The sequence below is a fragment of the Hipposideros armiger genome, unplaced genomic scaffold (assembly GCF_001890085.2).
Source record: "Hipposideros armiger isolate ML-2016 unplaced genomic scaffold, ASM189008v1 scaffold_17, whole genome shotgun sequence".
Classification (NCBI taxonomy): domain Eukaryota; kingdom Metazoa; phylum Chordata; class Mammalia; order Chiroptera; family Hipposideridae; genus Hipposideros; species Hipposideros armiger.
The window spans coordinates 6,483,550-6,503,466 of NW_017731367.1; the positions used below are offsets into that span (position 1 = coordinate 6,483,550).

The window sequence follows — 19,917 nt, forward strand, 5'->3', positions numbered from 1 at the left end:
GTTTTTCAGGAAAAGCTGAACAGGGGCGAGGGCACGGCTGGCAAGCTGAGCAGGCTCTGGGCAGTAAGGTGGTCTGTAGCTGCCGTTCACTGGCCCTGGGTGGCTCAGGGCAGGGTAGTGTATGTAGACAGCGGGAGTCTGATAAAATGAGGAGCACAGTGGCATGGACCCAGGATTGGTTAGTTTGCTCATCACAGGTGTGCTCTCAGGCGTGCTTGCCATCTCCAGGGATCAGCTAAGTCTGAGACGGACAATCCCTCTCCGGGTCTGCAAGCCCCCAAGATGTCAAAGCATCATAAAACACAGAAACTAAAAACCACGATTAATACACCCTCTTTCCTGCCCCTTGGCAACCACTGACCTGCTTTCTGTCTCTGTGGATTTGCCTAATCTGGATATTTCATGCAAATGGGACCATACAACATGGGACGTTTTCCCCTGTCTGCCTTCATCTTGCATGTTTTCAAGGTTTGTCCACATCGTAGCGTGTATCAGAACTTCATTCCTTTTTATGGCTGAGTAATATCCCATGTGTGGCTGGACCACACTACGTTTATCCGCTCACCTGTTAATGGACATTTGGGTTGTTTCCACATTTGGGGAATCATGAAGAATGCCGCTGTGACCATTTTCGTACAAGCTTTTGTTGGAACACCCATTTCCACTCCTTTGGGTATATCTAGGGGTGGAATTGCTGGGTCATGTGGTCATTCTATATTCAACCCGTTGGGAACCGCCCACTGTCTGTCAGAGCTGAGCCATTTTCCATTCCCACCAGCAAGGAGAGAGCTCCAATTTCTCCACATTCTTGTCAACACTTGTTATCGTCTGCTTTTAAAAAAATATTTTTATTAAAAATATAGCTAACATACAGTATTATATGACTTTCAGGAGTACACCATAGTTGTTCAAAATTTAGAGACCTAGAGAAATGATCACTATGATAAGTCCAGCAACCATCTGACACCGTCCCACGCTATCACAATATTATTGACTATATTCCCTATGCTGTACGTTACATCCCCATGACTTGTTTGCTTTATACCTGGAAATTTGGACCTCTTATTCACCTTCCCCCCACCGCTTTTAAATTTTTCAATTACAGTTGACATTCAATATTATTTTATATTAATTTCAGGTGTACAGCATAATGGTTAGATATTTATATAATTTATGCAGTGATGCCTCTGACTAGTCTAGTACCCACCTGGCACTATATATAGTTATCACCATATCATTGACTATATTCTCTAAGCTTTACTTGACTATTTTGTAACTACCAATTTGTACTTCTTAATCCTTTCACCTTTTTCACACTGCCCCCCAACCTCCTCCCATCTATCACCCCGATAAATCTAGTACCCACCTGACACCACACATAGTTATTACAATATTATTGACTATATTCCTTATACTATAGCCTACATCCCCATGACTACTGTGTAATAATCAGTTTGCACTTCTTAATCTCTTCCCCTTTTTTCACCCACACCCATAACCCCCCTCCCATCTGGCAACCATCACAATGTCCTCTGTATCTATGAGTTTGCTTCTGATTTGTTTCTTTGTTGCTTTTGTTCTTTAGATTCCACATATAAGCAAAATCACATTGCATATGTCTTTCTCGGTCTGACATACTCCACTCAGCACAGTATCCTCGAGGTCCATCCATGCTGCCACAGATGGCAAGAACCCATTTCCTTCCCTGGCTGAGCAATATTGCATTCTATATATGTACCACCTCCTCTTTATCCATTCTTGCCTAGATACACACCCAGGCAGCCTCCACATCTTGGCCATTGTAAACAATGTTGCAATGAACATATGGATGCACATGTCCCCTCCAAGTAGCATTTTGGGTTTCCTTGGATAAATACCCAGAAGTGGGGTTATTGGGTCCTTCTTTGTCTCTTGTTATAGCCTTTGTTTTAAAGGCTATTCTGTCTGGTATAAGTATTGCTACCCCAGGTTTTGTTTGTTTATTTCCATTTTCATTAAATACCTTTTTCCATCCCTTTACTTTCTGTCTGTGTATGTCTTTCAATCTGAAGCGAATCTCTTTTAGGCAGAGTATGTATGGGGCTTGTTTTCTTATGCATTCAGCCATCCTATATTTTTGATCAAAGCATTTAACGCATTTACATTGAAAGTAATTGTTGGTAGATATGTAACTATTGCCATTTTATTACTAATATTTTTTATCTTTTTTCATCTTAAAGAAATCCCTCTAACATTCCTTGTAATACTGGTTTAGTGGTAACGAATTCCTTTAACTTTTTCTTGGCTGGAAAGCTCTTTACCTGTCTTTCAATTTTAAATGACAGCTTTGCTTGGTAGAGTAATCTTGGTTATAGATCCTTGCTTTTCATCACTTTGAATATTTTGTGACAACCCCTTCTGGCCTGCAAAGTTTCTGTTGAAAATTCAGCGACAGTCTTATGGGAGCTCCCTTATATGTTATTAGTTGCCTTTCTCTTGTTGCTTTTAGGATTCTTTCTTTGTCTTTAACCTTTGCCATTTTAATTATGTTTTGGTGTGGACCTGTTTGGGTTCATCTTGTTTGGGACTCTCTGTGCTTCCTGGCTTGTATGTCTATTTCCTTCACCAGGGTAGGGAACTTTTCAGTCATTATTTATTCAAACAGGTTCTCAATCCCTTGCTTTCTCTCTTCTCCTTCTGGTGCCCCTATGATACAAATGTTATTACACTTGATGTTGTCCCAGAGGTCTCTTAAACTATCCTAACTTTTTTGGATTCTTTTTTCTTTTTGCTGTTCCAATTGGGTGTTTTCTGCTATTTTGTCTTTCAAATTGCTGATTCGACCCTTTGTTTCATCTAGTCTGCAGGTGATTCCTTCTAGTGCATTCTTCATTTCAGTTCTTGTATTCTTCATTTTTGACTGGTTCTTTTTTATGGTTTCTATGTCTTTTTTTTTATGCTTGCTATCTCTTTGTTGAAGTTCTCACTAAGTTCCTTGAGCATCCTTATAACAATTGTTTTGAACTCTTTCTCTGGTAGGATGCTTGCCTCCATTTCTTAGTTCTTTTTCTGGAGTTCTCTCCTTTTTTTTTTCCCTTCTTTTTTTCATTTGGGGATGTATTTGTTTCCTCATTTTGGCTGCGTCTCTGTGTATGTTTCTATGTGTTAGGCAGATCTTCTATGTTTCCCTTAGTCTTGGCCAGGTGGCCTGGTAGGTGTTCTATAGGATCCAGTGGCACAGTCTCCTTGGTCACCTGCTCTGGGTGCCCCAGGCGCGTTCCTTGTGTGTGTTGTGTGTGCCCTCCTGTTATAGTTGAGCCTTGATTGCTATTGGCACATCAGTGGTTGGGATTAACCCTCAGGCTGATTGGTTGTGAGGTCTGGCCATGTACATAGCTTATGGGCTACTGTGGGAGTGGTTTACCCCAGTGAGTGGAATTCACTCCAGTGAGCTCTGGTGCCTGTTGACACTGCCCTTTGTGTGTGCCACTTGTGGGGCTAATTGGGCGGTGTTCTGCTGTGATCTGAGCCCAATCTCCCAGTACATTGGTTCTGGTGCCTCTTAGGAGGGGTTTCTGTGCAGGCCCAGGCCACCCATTTCCTGTAACTTGCCAGAGACTACCTTATAGGAGCTCCAAAGCGATCCACAGTTGTTCGCTGCCTGTGCTAACCCTGTAGGCACGTGGGAGAGGCCACTCTGCAAACTGAGGAGGACTACCACCCGTACCGGGCCTGGGGTAGCTCTGCAAAAAGCCAGGACACCCTGAGGCCTGATGCCACCTGCCAGCTCCCTTAAAGTTCAACTGCTGATAAAGCCTCCTGCTGTATGCAAATTGGGTGTGGCAGGGTTTCTGGGAGTCAGCAGGACAGAGCTGCGGAGCTCACCAGACCAATCAGATTCAGGTTTAGCCGGAAGTGTAGGGGGCGGCTCAACACAGGAAAGATGGCGCCTGCCTGCCAGCTGCACAGGAGGAAGACCTCCTCAAAGGGAAATGGTGACTATCCTCCAGCCCTCTCCATGAAGCCACCTATCTCACTCTGCTCCCCGTATGTCTCTGACACCCCCCGAGCCACTGTCCCGCCGCTGGAGCCCAAGGTGAGTGAGTGTCTGCAAGCGAGTGCATCTGTGCGTGGGCTGTTTCAGAGGATGTCTGGGTTTCCCGCCGCCTTCCCTCCCACCTGGATGGTCAGAATCCTCGCTGTTTTTCACAGCCAGATGTTGTGGGGGCTCCTCTTCCCGGCACCAGTGCTCTGGGCTGGGGACCCTGGAGTGGGGGCTGGGGTTCCTCATTCCTGTGGGGGAACCTCCCCTGCCAAGGTATCCCGCCCTATTTTCAACTGCCACACAAAGGTTTGGGACCAGCCCAGTTCGTGCGTCTCTGCCCCTCCTGCCAGTCTCACTGTGGCTTCTTTATATCCTTCGCTATAAGACTTCTATTCAACCAGATTTCAGATGGTGCTCCAGGTGGATTGTTCTATAATTTAGCTGTAATTGTAATGTGTTAATGGAAGGAGGCAGGCACGGTGGTTATTTACTCTGCCATCTTGGATCTTGCTTTATTATTATTATTATTATTACTATTATTATTGCCATCCACAGCTGAATATGTTGGTAGAAATACATTGTTGCCTGGGATGGAAAATGGTCCAACCATTGTGGAAAATAGTTTGGCAGTTTCTTCTAAAGTTAAGCATACATTTACGTAGTATTCAACAATTTCACTCCTAAGTATTTACCCAAGAGAGAAAAAAACATGTCTAAGCAATGACCTGAATGCAGCTTTATTCACAATTGCCAAAAACTGGAGACAACCCCAAAGTCCATCAACTGATGGATGGATAAACTGTGGTGTCCCCATACCATAGACTACTCAGCAACAAGCAGAGACAAACTGTAGATACAGGCAACAATGTGTTTGGATCTTAAAAACATTATTCCACATGTCAAAAGCCAGACACAAAAGACTATGTCCTGGATGACTTTCTGGAAAAAGCAAAACAGAGCATAAATTACACTGGTGGTTGCTGGTGGCTGGGGAGGGGAAGGAGACATATTGCGAAAGGCACAGGAAGCCTTGGGGAGCGATGGAAAAGTCCCACGTTTGTCGAAAGGCGTCACATTTTAAACTTCAAATGGGTGCATTTTATTGTATGTAGGTATATGATACCTTTAAGAAATGGTTGATGAGAAAGATGAGAATGGGACCCAGTTCTCCATCTCATACTGAGACCCACTTTCCTGGTAGGATGGGGGACGTGCTTGCTGGCTGGCTGAGGACCTAGTGTCTCAAGACAGACAAGGGAGTTAGAGGAAGACGTGATCACGTGGGAAACTGGGCTAGTTCCCCGCTGACATCAGCAGTGTACTCGCAGGCTGTTTTTGTTTCTTTGTTTTTTTACTTGATGTTATCAGGTCCCTCACCTTCTCCCCCTCTTCCTCTTCATCAGCTGATCATCTTCCTTACATTTGAGCATAAAGGTAATATAGTTATTTGAGATTCCCACTACTTGTATTGTTATTGATTAGATGCCAAAATATTACTTGTGACATTTTCCTAGAAGAAAACACAATATTCCAGATTCCTTACACAAATAATTTTAAAAATTAAAAATTAATGCAAACATTTTCTTCCTTTTAAATTGCGAGCCTGTTCAGCCCAGGCTGGACAGAGTAGATATGAGTAGACCGTGGCGTAAGCCGCTCGGTCGTGAGTTAGCTGGCCGCGGATTTCAGAATGCATCAAGGGCAAAGGAGCACTTATGCCGCCGTTTAACCCTAACAGCATAACACATTTTACATACAAAATACTCCTGTGTGGCCCAGAAAAATAGGGGACACGTCCATCCTTCGATATTGGTGTTCATTAACTTTCCCTCGGGGGAAAAAATATGTGACAGTAAAAAAAAATAGAGTAAAGCTAGTGTCACTTTATTTTCTGAGTTCAGATAGCATCTCCTCAGAGTGTGAGGGCCTTTTTGAAGAGGACGAGGGCAAAGTCACCAGGGCCCCAAGAGTGGAGCCGGCAGGCCACAGGCCCCGAGCAGGTTTCCAGCCGGAGGAAACCCAGGGCCCTCCATTTTTATTGGTGAGAAAGGGAGTCTTGGGGACTCCTGGGTTGTTCTTTATTCATCTTCCCTGCTAGGAGATAAAGAAATAAAGTGGGGAAAAAGGAGTCAAGTGAAATAATTAGAAACCTTTTTAAAAATGTGCAGCCCAGAGAAGTTACACCTCGCTGCAAATCCTGCAAATCCCTAAGTAAACACACACACACACACACACACACACACACACACACACACACACACAGAGAGAGAGAGAGAGGCATTTTCTTCTTTAAATACAGACATGCAGTTGCTCTCTGTCCTGGTCACTGGGGACAGCTCAGCAGGCCTGCTCCCCATGGCCCTGCTGAGCTCCAGAAAAGAGAAACTTGCCGTACACCCCGAAGCGTTTCCCCCAGAAGACTGCTTTGATGCATATTTGTATTCAAGATATAATCAGAGTTTTAACACACGAGTTTAATTCCAAGTTTATTCCTTATAACATTTTGGGTTAAACCTGTGTGTTTATTTATATAAGCGCTCAGGCCCTTTTAAGTCAAATTTTTCGACTCGTGAATTTAGAGTTTTCTGAAGAACGTTTTAAAACATGTAGTATATAGTTTTAATTTAAGATCTGCTAAAACTCAAAAGTGTCATGCGGAAGAGAGACCATAATTTCTAATTATAAAGTATTGGGGACAATAAATTCACATGACCTTTTCAGGAAAGTTTATGGCTATGCCACCACTGAGCAGGGACTTTATGAGGGGTCGGGGCATGTGTGGTCACCAAGGGCTCCTCTGCACATTATTCAGACAGATTAAAGAAAAGCCACACTCCCCATGTCTCAGCAGTACCCCTTCCTTTGTAAAACGCAACTAAGCATCAAAGTGTGACATGAATTTTAAGTTCCCAAACAGGGACTTCAGTCTCTGAAAACAGAACCTAGACATCGTCATGTTAAGGGGACTGGAGGGATCATTTATCCCAGCCTGTTATTTCAGAGGGGAAACTGAGTCCCGCGTACAGGAGGGAGCCAACCCAAGGTCCCTCCTTAGTCAGTGACAAGACACAGAATCCTGCCGCCACCCCGTCCTGTTCTGTTTCTGCTTTTCCGCACACCTGCTGCTGTGGCTGGGCCGTGTTAATTTTTTTCTTACATGATAAAACAGCATTTAAATTGCATGCCCCCTTGTTCCCAACTAGTGTATCTAAAAGCAAAAAGATAATTATAATATATGCAAGAGAGGAAATGGGTGAGTGTAACCTGCCTACTTAATCCCAGGCCTAACTCAGGCTGGTCACACTTATGCTAAGAGAAGTCAAACCCTAAGCTTCTGTCTCTGAAATCCGCCTCCTTCCCTCCACACAGGCCCTGCACCACCACCCAGCACCGCCCTTCCCTGGTTCCCTGGTTCCCTGGTTCCCTGGTTCCCTGGTTCCCAGGTCAGCTGGCTCAGTCCACCCTTCCTCCACGGTCCTCCACACACTGCAGTGGACACGCCTTGTTCATCGGCCTGACGTCTCTTCCAGCAGGAACCTCCCACCCTCAGGTCCACAAGCCTGTCCTTCTGGTCCATGCCATCATGGGAACAACCACACAACACAGCTGGTTGATCGGGGCCCCCAGTTCCCCTGCCACATGGTAGAAGTCCAGCCAGTCAACGTCCCATGTCCGGCTCTGCTGGAGCAAGAGGGAAAGACTGTTTAAATAGCGTTGCTGTCCCAGGAGAACAAGAGGGCCGCTGGCAGTGAGAGAGCTCAGGCTCACACGTAGAGAGGAGCAGAGCTGAAAGGTGGGGTGGGAAAAGAAGGACATGGCATCACTGAAACCCCCAGATCCAGCTACACCTGAAGCCAGCTGAACCTGAGCTTCCCAAGTAGTGAATCTGTTAAGCAGATACGGGTTGCATTTGCATCACCTGTGACCAAGACAGTGCTGGCCACTGGGACCTGAGCTCCCAGCCACGGAACCAACCCGTTGAGGGAAACTTTTCATCCCTGAACCGATACCTTTTTCATCTCTGTGCGTCTTGACACATCTCGCCTCTTGTCTGAAAGTTCTTCTTTCTGCCTCTGCCTGGCAGACCCACTCACCCTCTGCTGAAGTCTCTCCCGACACCCCGACCTACTGGCCTCACCTGGGCTCCCCTCTGTCTTCCCCTCCGCCTGGGTTCTTTACTACAGCCCTCAGCGGGCTCTTTGCAGGTGTGTCCACCTGGCTGTCGCTCCACTTCTAAGCACAGTGTTAAACATACCGTGAGTGACAAGCAATTACAATGCGCTGTATTAATGGTCTCTTAGATTAATTTCTTCCCACAGATACAAAGAAGTGCATGTTTTTATTAGGGCGTAACCACAGTATTCGGTGGGGAGACATGTCGACCACGTGTCCTGTTCGCTCTCCCCCATCCTAGTCAACAGGGTCTGCTGGGCTCTGTCTGAAGAGCAGGGGCCCGGGGTGGGAAGAGGAGCGGGCGGAAGATATAAAACAAACGGGGCAGACAGTGAGAGCCTAAAGGAACCATCAGAGCAAATGTCCATTCAAGTTGTATTAAACAGTGGATGCGAGGTTTCCACTGGGTAATCAGGACTCGTATTTATGTGTTGCATTTCTTACAAAAGGGGCCGGGGGTGCGGGGGGGAGAAAACAAGCTTTCCTGCTTCATGAATTAAAACGAAGCTAAATTAAACCCAGCCACCCCTAGAACAACACAGGAGAGCCGTGCTGAGGCCTTCCCAGCAGGACAGGGAGGTAGGCTTGTGGGGGAGCCCAGCGCCATCCCCACCGGGCACATGAGTGCCCATCAGCGGAGCAGAAAGGTGGGGGGGAGGGTTAGCACTCTCAGGGCCTCGGTTTCCTAGGTCCTTACAGGGGTTTTCACTCTGGCCAGCTCATAGCTGGCCACTCAGATCTCCCACCCTGAGGGATCAGGGGTGAGTGGCTGCCCACTGGAACTGGGCAGATGCAGGAAGTCACAGGGTGACCTGGCTTCCAAGTCCACCTGGCACCCACCAAGGTCAGGAGCAGCAATGCCACCCCCCCCCCGGCTGCTGTTTCTGCTCTTGCTTTTAGCACTTTAATAATAATTGCAAGCAACTGCCAATGAAAAATGATGACTTGCACGCATGCGTTTATTTCTCCTCTCTTCTTTAAATCCATCTAAATCGGAATAAAGGAACCAAAGAAGCGAAACCCAGAGCTTGGACAGATAGGAGAGGAGTTGAAGCAGACATACTTGGGAAGGTGGACTGAGGCTGAGGAGTGGTGACCGACCCAGCTGCCATGCAGCCAGAGCACAGGCCTGCGGCACCACCGAGAAGCCCGCGGGCTCGTCTCCCCGCAGACGCGCCCTGCCCCGTGCTCAATGTCAAGACCAGTCACGTCTCCAGCATCCCCATCCCATCCCAAGAAGCCAGGTGCCAACCCTCCCCCAACCTTAGAAGGCATACAAGTCACTTTGGAGAATCTGAGCCAGAGACAGTTCAGACTGGGGTTACCAGGCAGCACGGAGAGGAAGTGCAAAGGCTTGACCTGAAAACAGGGTAAATGGGTGAAAATCCACATTCTGGTGCTGAGAGCTCTGCCCAGGCCCCTTCCCTCCCTTGGCACCCAGGACCCTGGAGCCCAGGCTGACGTCCCAGACAGGAGGGAGCTGAGTTCCTCTCCGGAGAGAGTGGCCAGCCACAAGGAAAAGAGGACAAATACCGGTGACTGCAGGGGTCACTCCCCAAATATGATGGGGCCCCCAAGTGATCATCTTAAAGTAGGTCTGTGGGTGACAACAGGCCGCCTTCACCAACATGCATGTGTGTGCACACACATACATGCACACACACGTGCACACAAAATGCATGCACACACACACGTGCGCACGCACACACACACACACACGTGCATGCATGCATGCATATACACAGCTGCCACTCAACTTTTCAATGCCAAACTCTTGAATGTGGGCTTGGCCATGTGACTTACCTTAGCCCATGGGACATGAATGAATACGGTACAGACAAAAGCTTGACAGCCTGTGCAGTGAGGCCTGCACTGGGTTTGGGCTGTGGTTGGAGTCTTGAAACCACAACGAGGATGAGCTTAAGCTGACCTGCTGGAGAAGCCACGTAATAGAGAACCAAGGTGCCCTAGTGACAGCCTTCCAACCACCAGGTCTGTGACTGAGCCACGAGATGACCACAGGCACAGGGGTGGCACCAGGCAGGACTGCCAGGAAACCCACCCAGCCGAACACAGTCCAGACCTCTGTTCTATGCAGTGGTGAGCAGATGAAACAGGTGGTTTGTGAGGTGACAGATACCCAGGACAGACTTGAAGGATGTGAGGGAGTCAGCCAATTGGTTGTCTGGGTGGCTCTAGTGCTGGTGCACACACTGCGGGGGGACGAGCTGCTGGGAGGCTGGCGTGGCTGGGGTGGAGCGGGCCAGCCTCGGGGACACAAGGTCAGAGCCGTCGGGGGCATCTTCATGGCCAGGCTGGGCAGGCCTTACAGATGGTGTCCGGACGGACTTTTACACAGAGTGAGAGGACCGCCCAGGTTCTGAGCAGAGGAGGGGCCGGGTCTGCCCACGTCCCCATGGCACCAGTTTACCTGTCTGAGCCACGTGCCCGGGATTTCCTGGAGATGCGGGAGCTGGAGGCCAGAGATGAGGCGATTCGGCAGGAAGCCCTCACGGCGGCCGCTGGTCTTGTCTCCAGGCCCAAGTCTTAACTCAGCAGATGAGTTACCCAGGATGAGGTGTGCAGAATGGCAATGTTCCGCCTCCATATATTATCCAAAGTACATCTGTGGAGCAAAACACTGTGTAGCAAATCTTATGTCACTTGGAGGCAGAATTCGATAAGGAAGGCTGGTGACATACTCGAATCTTTACCTCATTTACTGAGTGTCAGCATCGTGAGTCACTGTCCTGTTGTCAACTAAAGGTGACGGATACGTTTATTTGACTGACATTATAAACTCATGGCTTTTACCCTCCAACATGTTTCCATCCCTTGCAGTTATTTTTATTGACACGTCTTGTGCCATCTTTGGCCTGTGAGTCCATGTTTGGGTCCATTCGTGAGTCCTTCTGACACGACCCCAGCAGCCACCGTCGCTTCCTTGCTTCCTGGCACCTCGCGGTGCCCCAGGCTCCTCGTGCACATTTGCCGCTGCCCTTAAGCCAGCCGTTGCCTCTGGGAGGGGCCGCAGTCTGGGCACCAGCGGAGCTCACTGCCACGGGGTTGCCCAGTGTTTGTGGGTCTTTTCAGCGGTCAGGGCCAGGACACACATTGTTTAAGGGAACACACCCCATGAGTTCACACTGACCTGTCCAACGAATTTAGAGCGTCACAGTCTGATCTAGCTTCTTTCATTTTGTTATATATGTGCCTCTCTTCTTTCAGGCCGGGAATCTTGGTTCCCAAAGATATAAACATAATTACTTATTTGCTTTAGCTTGTAGTTTCAGAATAACAATAGCAATATTGTCACGAGAAACGTGAATACCAAAAACATTCTAAGTCTTTTTTGCAGTTTTTTTTTCCCTTTAGACTATAACCCACTCGGGATGTATACTCAAATTATAGAGCTTTAAAGTGATCTTAAATTATTCCCGTCTGCAAGGTTAAGCCACCAAAATGATACAAAATTAGGTGCAATTTGTTTGATTTTGCTTTTGATTTTTTTAGGGGTTTCTATTTTATTCATTTTGATGTATTTTTTTATAATTATGTAAAAGTCAAATCTACAAAACACGTTTTATGCAGAGGTGCCTGACTTCTGTCCCAGCCCCGAAACCCCGTTTTCTCTCCTCCCATTATATTTATTTCATGGTTGATCTTTCCATTGTTGTTTTTTAATTGAAATTTGGTATATATTTCAAGTGAAAAAAATATCATATTGTGAGTTGGTTGCAAGAACAAGTTTGATTAAGTCTTAGGCGTTTATAAATGTGCCAAAGGCCAGTGTTAGCTGCACCTCACAGGCACAGGACAGTGATGACAGGAGTACAGCACGCCCTGGGGGAGCCCCAGAGTCCCCTCTTCCACGGCACAGGCAGAGTGGGGGTATCTCCGTCAGGGTTCCGTTGTAGAGAACAGGACCCACACTGGCCGCTTCGGGAAGAAAACAACTTACTAGAGGCCGTGATGGAATTGCTGTGGAGCTGAGTAAGTAGGCTCTAGGTGGAGCTTTTGGGACTGACGTCCAAACCGGACTGCGCACTTGGAGCTGCTGCCTCAGGGAAGCAGTGACCCCAGGCCTGCCCCGAATCAGGGGGCTGCTGCCGCCACTGCTTCCAGCTCCCGAGCCACCACTCCAGAAAAACCGACGTTGGTACCCTACCCCTGGACATCCTGTGAACACGCTGCCAGAGACCAAACCTCTCCACCACTGGGCTAACAAGGACATCCTGCCACAAGGCACGGCACCCACTCGGGGCCCAAGTCAGAAAGGCCACGTTTAGCTTCCCATCCCCTGCAATGCAGGAAGGGCCCTAGAGGAAGGACCGAGAGAGAGTGGGCGCCCACCCACCTGCCACACACGCGGAGGAGCCGCGCTCCTAAGAGGGTTGTGGTGACTGCACGTACAATAGGAGAACCATTGTAATGCAGGCTTGTCCGCCCGCCTGGGCTGTTTTTCCAGGAAATCTCTGAAGGGATTTTAAAGGAGCATCTTGCCCGAGTGTGACCTGTGCCTTGGACATTAGGTGTCAGCCCTTTCTGAGTCAGCTCCACCCTCCTGGTGTCACTGCTGCAATTTCAGCAGATGATGTCCTCTTAGATCTGACTTCCAGGGCTGTCCTGATGTCCCTCAGCAGCAGAAGAGACAGCGTGTGGGGTGTCACTGGGCGAGTTTCAGCTGGGCCAGAGCCGGGCCTGGGTCCTAAGACTCCCCACCGCGAGTGGCACGCTCCTTAGTAGGACAGCAGCAAATCTCGGTGGCCCTGCTCTGAGCGGGGCGGTCAGCGGAGGGCGAGCCTGGAGCGCGGGCCAGTTAGGACGCACAAAGCGCAGGCGGAGCTGCGCCCCCCCCCCCCGCCCCCAAGGACCCCGAGGTAGCAGACTCCACTGGCTCTCTTTTGTTCCTTATTTTACTTTTTGTAATTTTAAAGAAAGAGATTCGGAAGTTGTTTTGCTGAGCTGGATAAACCCGGGCCTTCCCAGTGCAGGGGGAAGGGAGCGGCCAGGCGGGGTGCGGCGACTCCAGAGGACCCTTGAGTCGCGGGGCCGCGAAGCCCGCGGGCCCGAGGGAACTACAGACAACTCGCCGTTACGCGGGCACGCTGGTGTGGGGGCCCGCGCTTCACAGCGCGCTGCCTCCGCTCGCCGACTGCGGGCGCGCCCGCGGCCCGAGCAGCAGCCCAGGCCCAGCGCTGCGCCGGCCCCGAGTTCAACTTCAATAAAAGGGCCCGGCCCGCCCTTGATCACGCGGCGTTCCTGACAGCCCCGCTCAGGCCCGGGCCTAATTGAGCCCGGGTCACCTGGGAATAGGTTCAAAGGCATCGAAGCCGTAAACCACCTCCAGGCCCCGAGCCAGAGCGGCCTGGCGAACAAAGAGCCCCCGAACCACTTCAAACGCGCCCGCGCTCGGCGTCCAGATGGCGCGGGGCCGGGGTCCACGGTGTCGCCCGCCGAGGCCCGGCCCCGCGCTCTCGCTGCCCCGAGCCTTCCTGCCCGGGGGCGTCCAGCGCAGGGGAGGCCAAGCAGCTGCCCAGGCCTCCCCCGCCCCCGCTCCGCTCCGTCCACTGCCGGCTGGCGAAACGCAGGGGAACCGCGGCGGCTGGGGTACGCGGCCGGGGGCCTAGCGGGCGCCCCCGGCCTGCACCCCGGCCCCCAGGCAGGGCCGGGCAGGTGCGTGAAGCGGGCACCGGGCGCTCCCGCAGAGGCTCGCGGTGGCGCTTGAGTTTTAAGGCGCTTGCAAGGAGGGTCTGCGAAGGGCGTCGGAGCCTGGGCTCCTCGTCAAGCTGGGGCGAGAAACGGCCCCCGCCACCCGGCCTGAGCAACGCCGGCGGCGTCTCCACGGATCCTCTCGGTGCGGGCGTGGGGAGCGGCGTCTCCACGGGGACCCAAGTGTCCCCACGCCCGCGGCCAGGGCACCCGGGCCGCTGCCCGCGCAGGTCCCTTACCCCAGGCCGAGAGTGAGGGCCGCGGCGCGGACTCGCCGCGCACCCAGGGGCAGCCAAGGCGCACACGGGTCCCGGGCTCCCTGCCGCGTCCTCGCCTCCCGGGAGCGTAGCGAGGGTAAGACTCGCCACCCGGGCCCCTCGCACCCCGGGAGAGCGCCCTCAGCCCGGCGGGGCCCCGCTCTCCAGGCTTAAAGAGCAGACAAAGCCCGGTCTGCGGAGCCCGGGGCGCGGGGCGGCCGCAGAGTGGCCAGCACCCCGGGCGGAGGCGCGGGCGGCACGCAAGGAGCCGGGCCTCCGGGGTGCCAGCCGCGGCCCGGGCCAGAGGGGGAGGCAAAACTGAAAGTGCCGCGCCGGGGGGCGGGGGCGGCCGGCGGGGGCCCCAGAACTTGTCCGGCCCCCGGTCGCGGCGGCCAATCAGCGCGCCGCCCTCGCTCCTGACAACTATTTAGCAACCCAGCCCGGCTAGAGTTTCCAAAAAAGTTAGAATAACTTCCTCTCCCGGAGACCTCGGTTTTGCACAAGCCGGCCTTGAAATCAGAGACTTTCGAGCAACTCGGAGACCGTGTGCTCGGCGCCCGCGGGCTTGGCCGGCGGCGCGCGCTCGGCGCCCGGCGCCCCGAGCCCCACGCGCGCCGGGGCGGGCGCCATGGAGGAGGGCTCCAGCTCGCCCGTGTCCCCCGTGGACAGCCTGGGGACCAGCGAGGAGGAGCTCGAGCGGCAGCCCAAGCGTTTCGGCCGGAAGCGGCGCTACAGCAAGAAGTCGAGCGAAGATGGCAGCCCGACCCCGGGCAAGCGCGGCAAGAAGGGCAGCCCGAGCGCGCAGTCCTTCGAGGAGCTGCAGAGCCAGCGCATCCTGGCCAACGTGCGCGAGCGCCAGCGCACCCAGTCGCTCAACGAGGCCTTCGCCGCGCTGCGCAAGATCATCCCCACGCTGCCCTCCGACAAGCTCAGCAAGATCCAGACGCTGAAGCTGGCCGCCAGGTACATAGACTTCCTCTACCAGGTCCTGCAGAGCGACGAGATGGACAATAAGATGACCAGCTGCAGCTACGTGGCCCACGAGCGCCTCAGCTACGCCTTCTCCGTGTGGCGCATGGAGGGCGCGTGGTCCATGTCCGCCTCGCACTAGCGCCGCGCCGCCCGCGCCCGGACCCGCGCGCCGGGGTAGGTACCGCGCGTCCCTCCACGTGGAGGCCCGGCGGGCAGCGGCGGCGCAGACGGGGTGCGTCTCCCCCCGCTGGCAGCGGATGGGGGCGGTTTGGGAAGCTCCCGTGTCCCTGGGGCGCCCCTGGGGCCCTTTGCCGGCTTCCGTGCCGGGTGTCGGTCGGGAATGGGCGGACTGGCGACAGTCGCCTTTGGCGTCCTTGGCGCCGTGGGCGGGTATGCGGGCGACCGTCGGGGGAGTGAGCCTCAGAGGAGCCGCGTGCTCGGGGCGGCCGGGGGCGGAGAGAGGCGGACCAGCCGCCCTTTGCGTCCGTCAGAGCGCCGGCCGCCGGGGCAGCCGCCCGAGCCGAGGCGTGCTGGCTGTGGCTTCGGCCTCTTCTCGGGATGCGAGCACCTGGTTCTCGCCGGCAGCTCGCGCGGGGCGTCCCGGCCTGAGCCTCGGCCGGCTGGCGGGAGCGGAGGCGCGCCCGGCGGCGCCCGGGTCTGCCTGGGGTGGGCGGGAGCAGCTGCCCCGCGCTGGCGGCTCCGTGGCCCGTGCAGCCCGCGAGCCGGGGCCGGGGCCGAGGCTGATGGGTGCCGACCGCCCGGCAGAGGCCGGGGCAGACGCCGCCCCTGGGAGCCCCGGCTGCCCGCAGGCAGGTGGAGCGGACTTGGGAGCCGGGAGCCGCTGGTCCCAGCCTTGAACCTGGAGAGTCGCGGGGAGGGGGCTCTGCCCGCCGCGTCCCGGCGGCGTCCTGCGGGGCAGCGGAGCGCGGGGATCCAGGCTGGGGAACAGGTCTGGGGAATGGGAGCCGGTGCAGGCCGAGCCCTGAGCAGAAGCCGGCGAAAGGGACCCAGCTGCCGAGGGCCCTGGAAGTTGGGTTTTCCCTGGAAGAGTGCTGACGGCGCGCTGCCCCGTCGCCTGCTCACCAGACACCTTGGAAACCCCTTTAGACGAGCTGTAAGTGCGGAGGCGCCGTCCTTTCCAGAGACTGTGGGGCCGGCGGCTCTCGCGGGCAGTGCAAGCGTGCAAGTTACTCGGGTGGGGGCAAGCCCTCCCCACGCAGTGTGTTCTAGTTTCTTGCTCACCTTACTTTTCTTCTTTTTTATAAAAGTCTCTACTTCGCACAGAGGGAATTTAGATTAGCCGGGAGCGTGAAGCCGCCCATTCCCCCAAACGTATCTACTTTTTATGTGGTTTCCTCATAGCTGCACACGTTTTCGCTGTGCCCACGAAAGGCTGATCTAGCACAGGTGGATTTCCTTTTTTTCAATTTTTATTTCGGTGCCACTGAAAATTCTCTGAAGAAATAACCCTGTAAAGTAATGATCATTTTATGGGTCTTGAACAAACAATTTCGGCAGAGCATAACTTATGGGAATCTTCTCCTATCTTTGTCAAAGCAGATGGAAAGCGTCCCAATCACGTATTTCTCTCGGAAAGAGAGTTTGGGTTGGCTGAGTACTGAAATGCTGCAGTGGGGTAATACATTAATTCTGGGGTTTGCTGTCTAAATTATGAGCTTCCATTAGTCAAGTCCATTCACCCTTTTATACCACCCATGGTTTACAGCACATCTGAAACAAGAACAAACAGATGAGGAATGGCGTCTTTTAAAAACATACTCATGTAGCTTTGTTTAAGGAAAATGTCAACAGAATTATCCTTAAGATCTTCCTCCAGGAAATTACTGAAAACAAATACCAGGAGATATACCTTCATGCAAAATTTAGTAGGGTCACTTTTAAGTTGTTTTTCTTTTTTTCATTACAAAATCATTGCATGCCTAAAACTTAGAGAATCAGACATAGATCACAATGAAAGATTATATAAAATAAAAGTCACTACTTGGAATAAATAAATGATGTGTTAAGCGTTTGTTTGGAAAAATCTTTAAAATTTAACAGCTAACACATTCAGCTGGAGAGCAAATGAGCTATATGAGGGCACATTTGTTTTTATTTTTATATGCTTGAACATAACTGACTAGTTCGGATAAACCAGTTTCTTTAGGCAGATAGATAGATACCCTCTCTTCACAAGAGAGGAGGGCAACATGGAAGTTCTAGACACTCGAATGACCCTGGACACACCTTGTTTTCACTTATCAGGCATATTAGACAAACACTTTGCATGCCTTTTGTTTTTAATCCATTTAGTCTCTGTAAGTACAGTCAGCATTGGTTTGATTTCCCGAGAATGTTGCTAAGTGGCATTTGTTATTTATTTGTAACCTTTTAAAGAAACATGAGTTGTGTGTATCAGGAAAGGATTTCTAGACCTCTCAGTAAATGGTATGTGATTTTAATGTCTAACGTGAGATGTTTGCACGTATGTGGAGGAAAAGCTGTGTCTAGATGAACAGCAGCAAGACAAAGCCTAAATTGTGCCTTGATATAAAGAGAAACCCAGGAAATGGTGGAGTATGGCCGGTTCTGCTGTTTACCCTGACTTTCTTCTCTGGCCTGTTATTTAAAATCACAGGTAGGCAATAAATTGGGGTCTTTGGACGATCAGCTGGGTTCATCTAATTGAAGACTCTCAGAGGAGTTTTCAGTATTTTCGTTAAATGCCTGAGGCTCAGGGGTAGGCTGAGAGGCGTGGGCTTGCAGGGCCAGGGCAGGTGGCCACTACTTATTGGACAGTCCCCCTTTTTTCCTGCTTTGTGGTTAAAGAAAACATCTAACTTCTGCAAACTATGAACAGATTTTCAGTAGGTGACCATGCTCAACAAACCAACGGTTTTCTGGTGGTGTTTTTTTCCCTGAGAACTTGTGGTTACTTTGGAGAACAGAGTGCGACACGCTCACCATCCAATCTGTGTAAGCTCTTTCCTCCTGCACATTTACTTCTTGGAGGTGTGTGTTAAGTGCTATATTTGGAATGCTAGCTGGTCTCAAAAAAAGCCCAGTTAATTCCCCGTGGAGAACTGAAACAAAGAATGTCAGCAGGGCTTTGATTCATCAAAAGGTGTAGGGTGAAAGACAGGTCCCTGAATTACTGGGTTGTCAGAAAAGTCATGACGCATTTTTGCAATGAAAAACAGAAAAATTACATCATGACTTTTCCGACAACTCAATATAAGCAATGTTTTGTTATAAAACCAGTAAGATCCACGTTGGGAGTTGACCTCGTGACGTGGACGTTGTTCCCTTAAATATCAGTAGTTACTCTTTCAATCTCACAGAAAGAAAAGCCCTGCAACTGGTCTGACCTGAGTGGGGGCTGGAGGCACGGGGCTCTGAGAGAGGCTGTTGGAGGTCGTTTGAAATACAGTCCGTCTTGAGCTTCCCCGAATACGGTACTATTTTCACACAAGTTTTGAGCCTGAAAGAACTCAGTTTCCGCCATGCTTACTGCTCTGTATCCTGCAGAGGCGCACAGATGCCAGATTCCTTTTGCCTGGCAAAGAGATCATAAAGTAACCTCTGTGAGCAGAGCACTATAACTCATAACTTTAGTTTAAATCTGGGCTTTAAAAAAACAAATATTTTAATAAGCCAATTTTAAAGGCTGAGCTTTTATGACAGTTTTTAAGCTTAGTATTTATATTAATCTATTCTCACTGGTGTCTTTAAAAACCCCGTGAATGCACGCTGGAATGTCTGTTTATATTTGTGTCTTTCCCTGGGAAAGGATAAATGTGCCGCAAAAAGCAAACCAAAGACAAAGCTCTCCACTAGCAAGGAGGCAATAAAATTCAAAGAAGAGATGAACATGTTACTGTAGCCAAGAAACAGAAAGCCATAAAGAAGAAATAGAACCTGAGAGATACAGACCTGAGTGGATTCAAAATAAAGCCCAGATGAAGCACTGAAAACAAAACTGCTTAGAAAGAGATTCCGTGTGGTCACCTGAGTCTACGCATGTGGTAGGATTGTATAGAATGGAACACACACGCACACACACACACCCACATGCACACACATGCTCACACACACACACACCTACACACACACACACACACACAGTGCATGAGAACTGCAGACATCAATATCAGTTTCCTGGTTGTGATATTGTTGCAGTTTTACAAGATGTTACCATTGGGGGAACTTGAAGGAAGAGTGTCAGAGAAGCTCTGTGTGTTATTTCTTACAGCTTCATGTGAATCAACAATTATCTCAAAACAGAAAGTTACTCCACAAGAATTCAAAGTTTGTCTATATTCGAATGAGCAAATTATGTCAGGAATTATTATGCTGTATCTCAGAGTAATAAACTAAAAATATGTGTTGAGCAAAAATCCATTTTTTCTGGATGTCATCTGTATTGTTGCACTTCTTTTCGGAATACAAGGCATCTCCATATATTTCCAATATGTAATTAATTAGAAGTGGTTCCTTATAATTCTTAGTAGAATTCTGCAAATCTGAGAGGAGAAATATCAATCAATACAATTTTTCCTATACTAATAAAGAAAATATTTTTTCTTTAAGAAATCTCACAACACAACATTTGCTTTTAAGATACTAAGTCTATATTGATTTACATTGCACACACACACACACACACACACGCATGCTTCTAAAGCCAATGATTTATAAAAATTATTCACCAAGCAGTGCAGAGATTAAAGTTTTAGTATTTAGAGCTATATCTAGTTAGAGGGAGACACTGGGGGGGGG

General features: G+C 50.6%; 1 protein-coding gene across 2 annotated transcripts in view; it reads left to right on the top strand.

Annotated features, from left to right (window-relative positions):
- The first annotated feature begins 14,616 nt into the window (after nucleotides 1–14,616).
- TWIST2 (twist family bHLH transcription factor 2) overlaps nucleotides 14,617–19,917 on the top strand; it is a 48,348-nt gene continuing 43,047 nt past the window's right edge. For both annotated transcript variants that reach the window (XM_019628179.1, XM_019628169.1), the window contains exon 1: nucleotides 14,617–15,312. In XM_019628179.1, the coding sequence (XP_019483724.1) occupies nucleotides 14,795–15,277 (483 nt within the window). In that variant the 5' untranslated portion in view covers nucleotides 14,617–14,794 and the 3' untranslated portion in view covers nucleotides 15,278–15,312. The remainder of the gene's footprint in view (nucleotides 15,313–19,917) is intronic.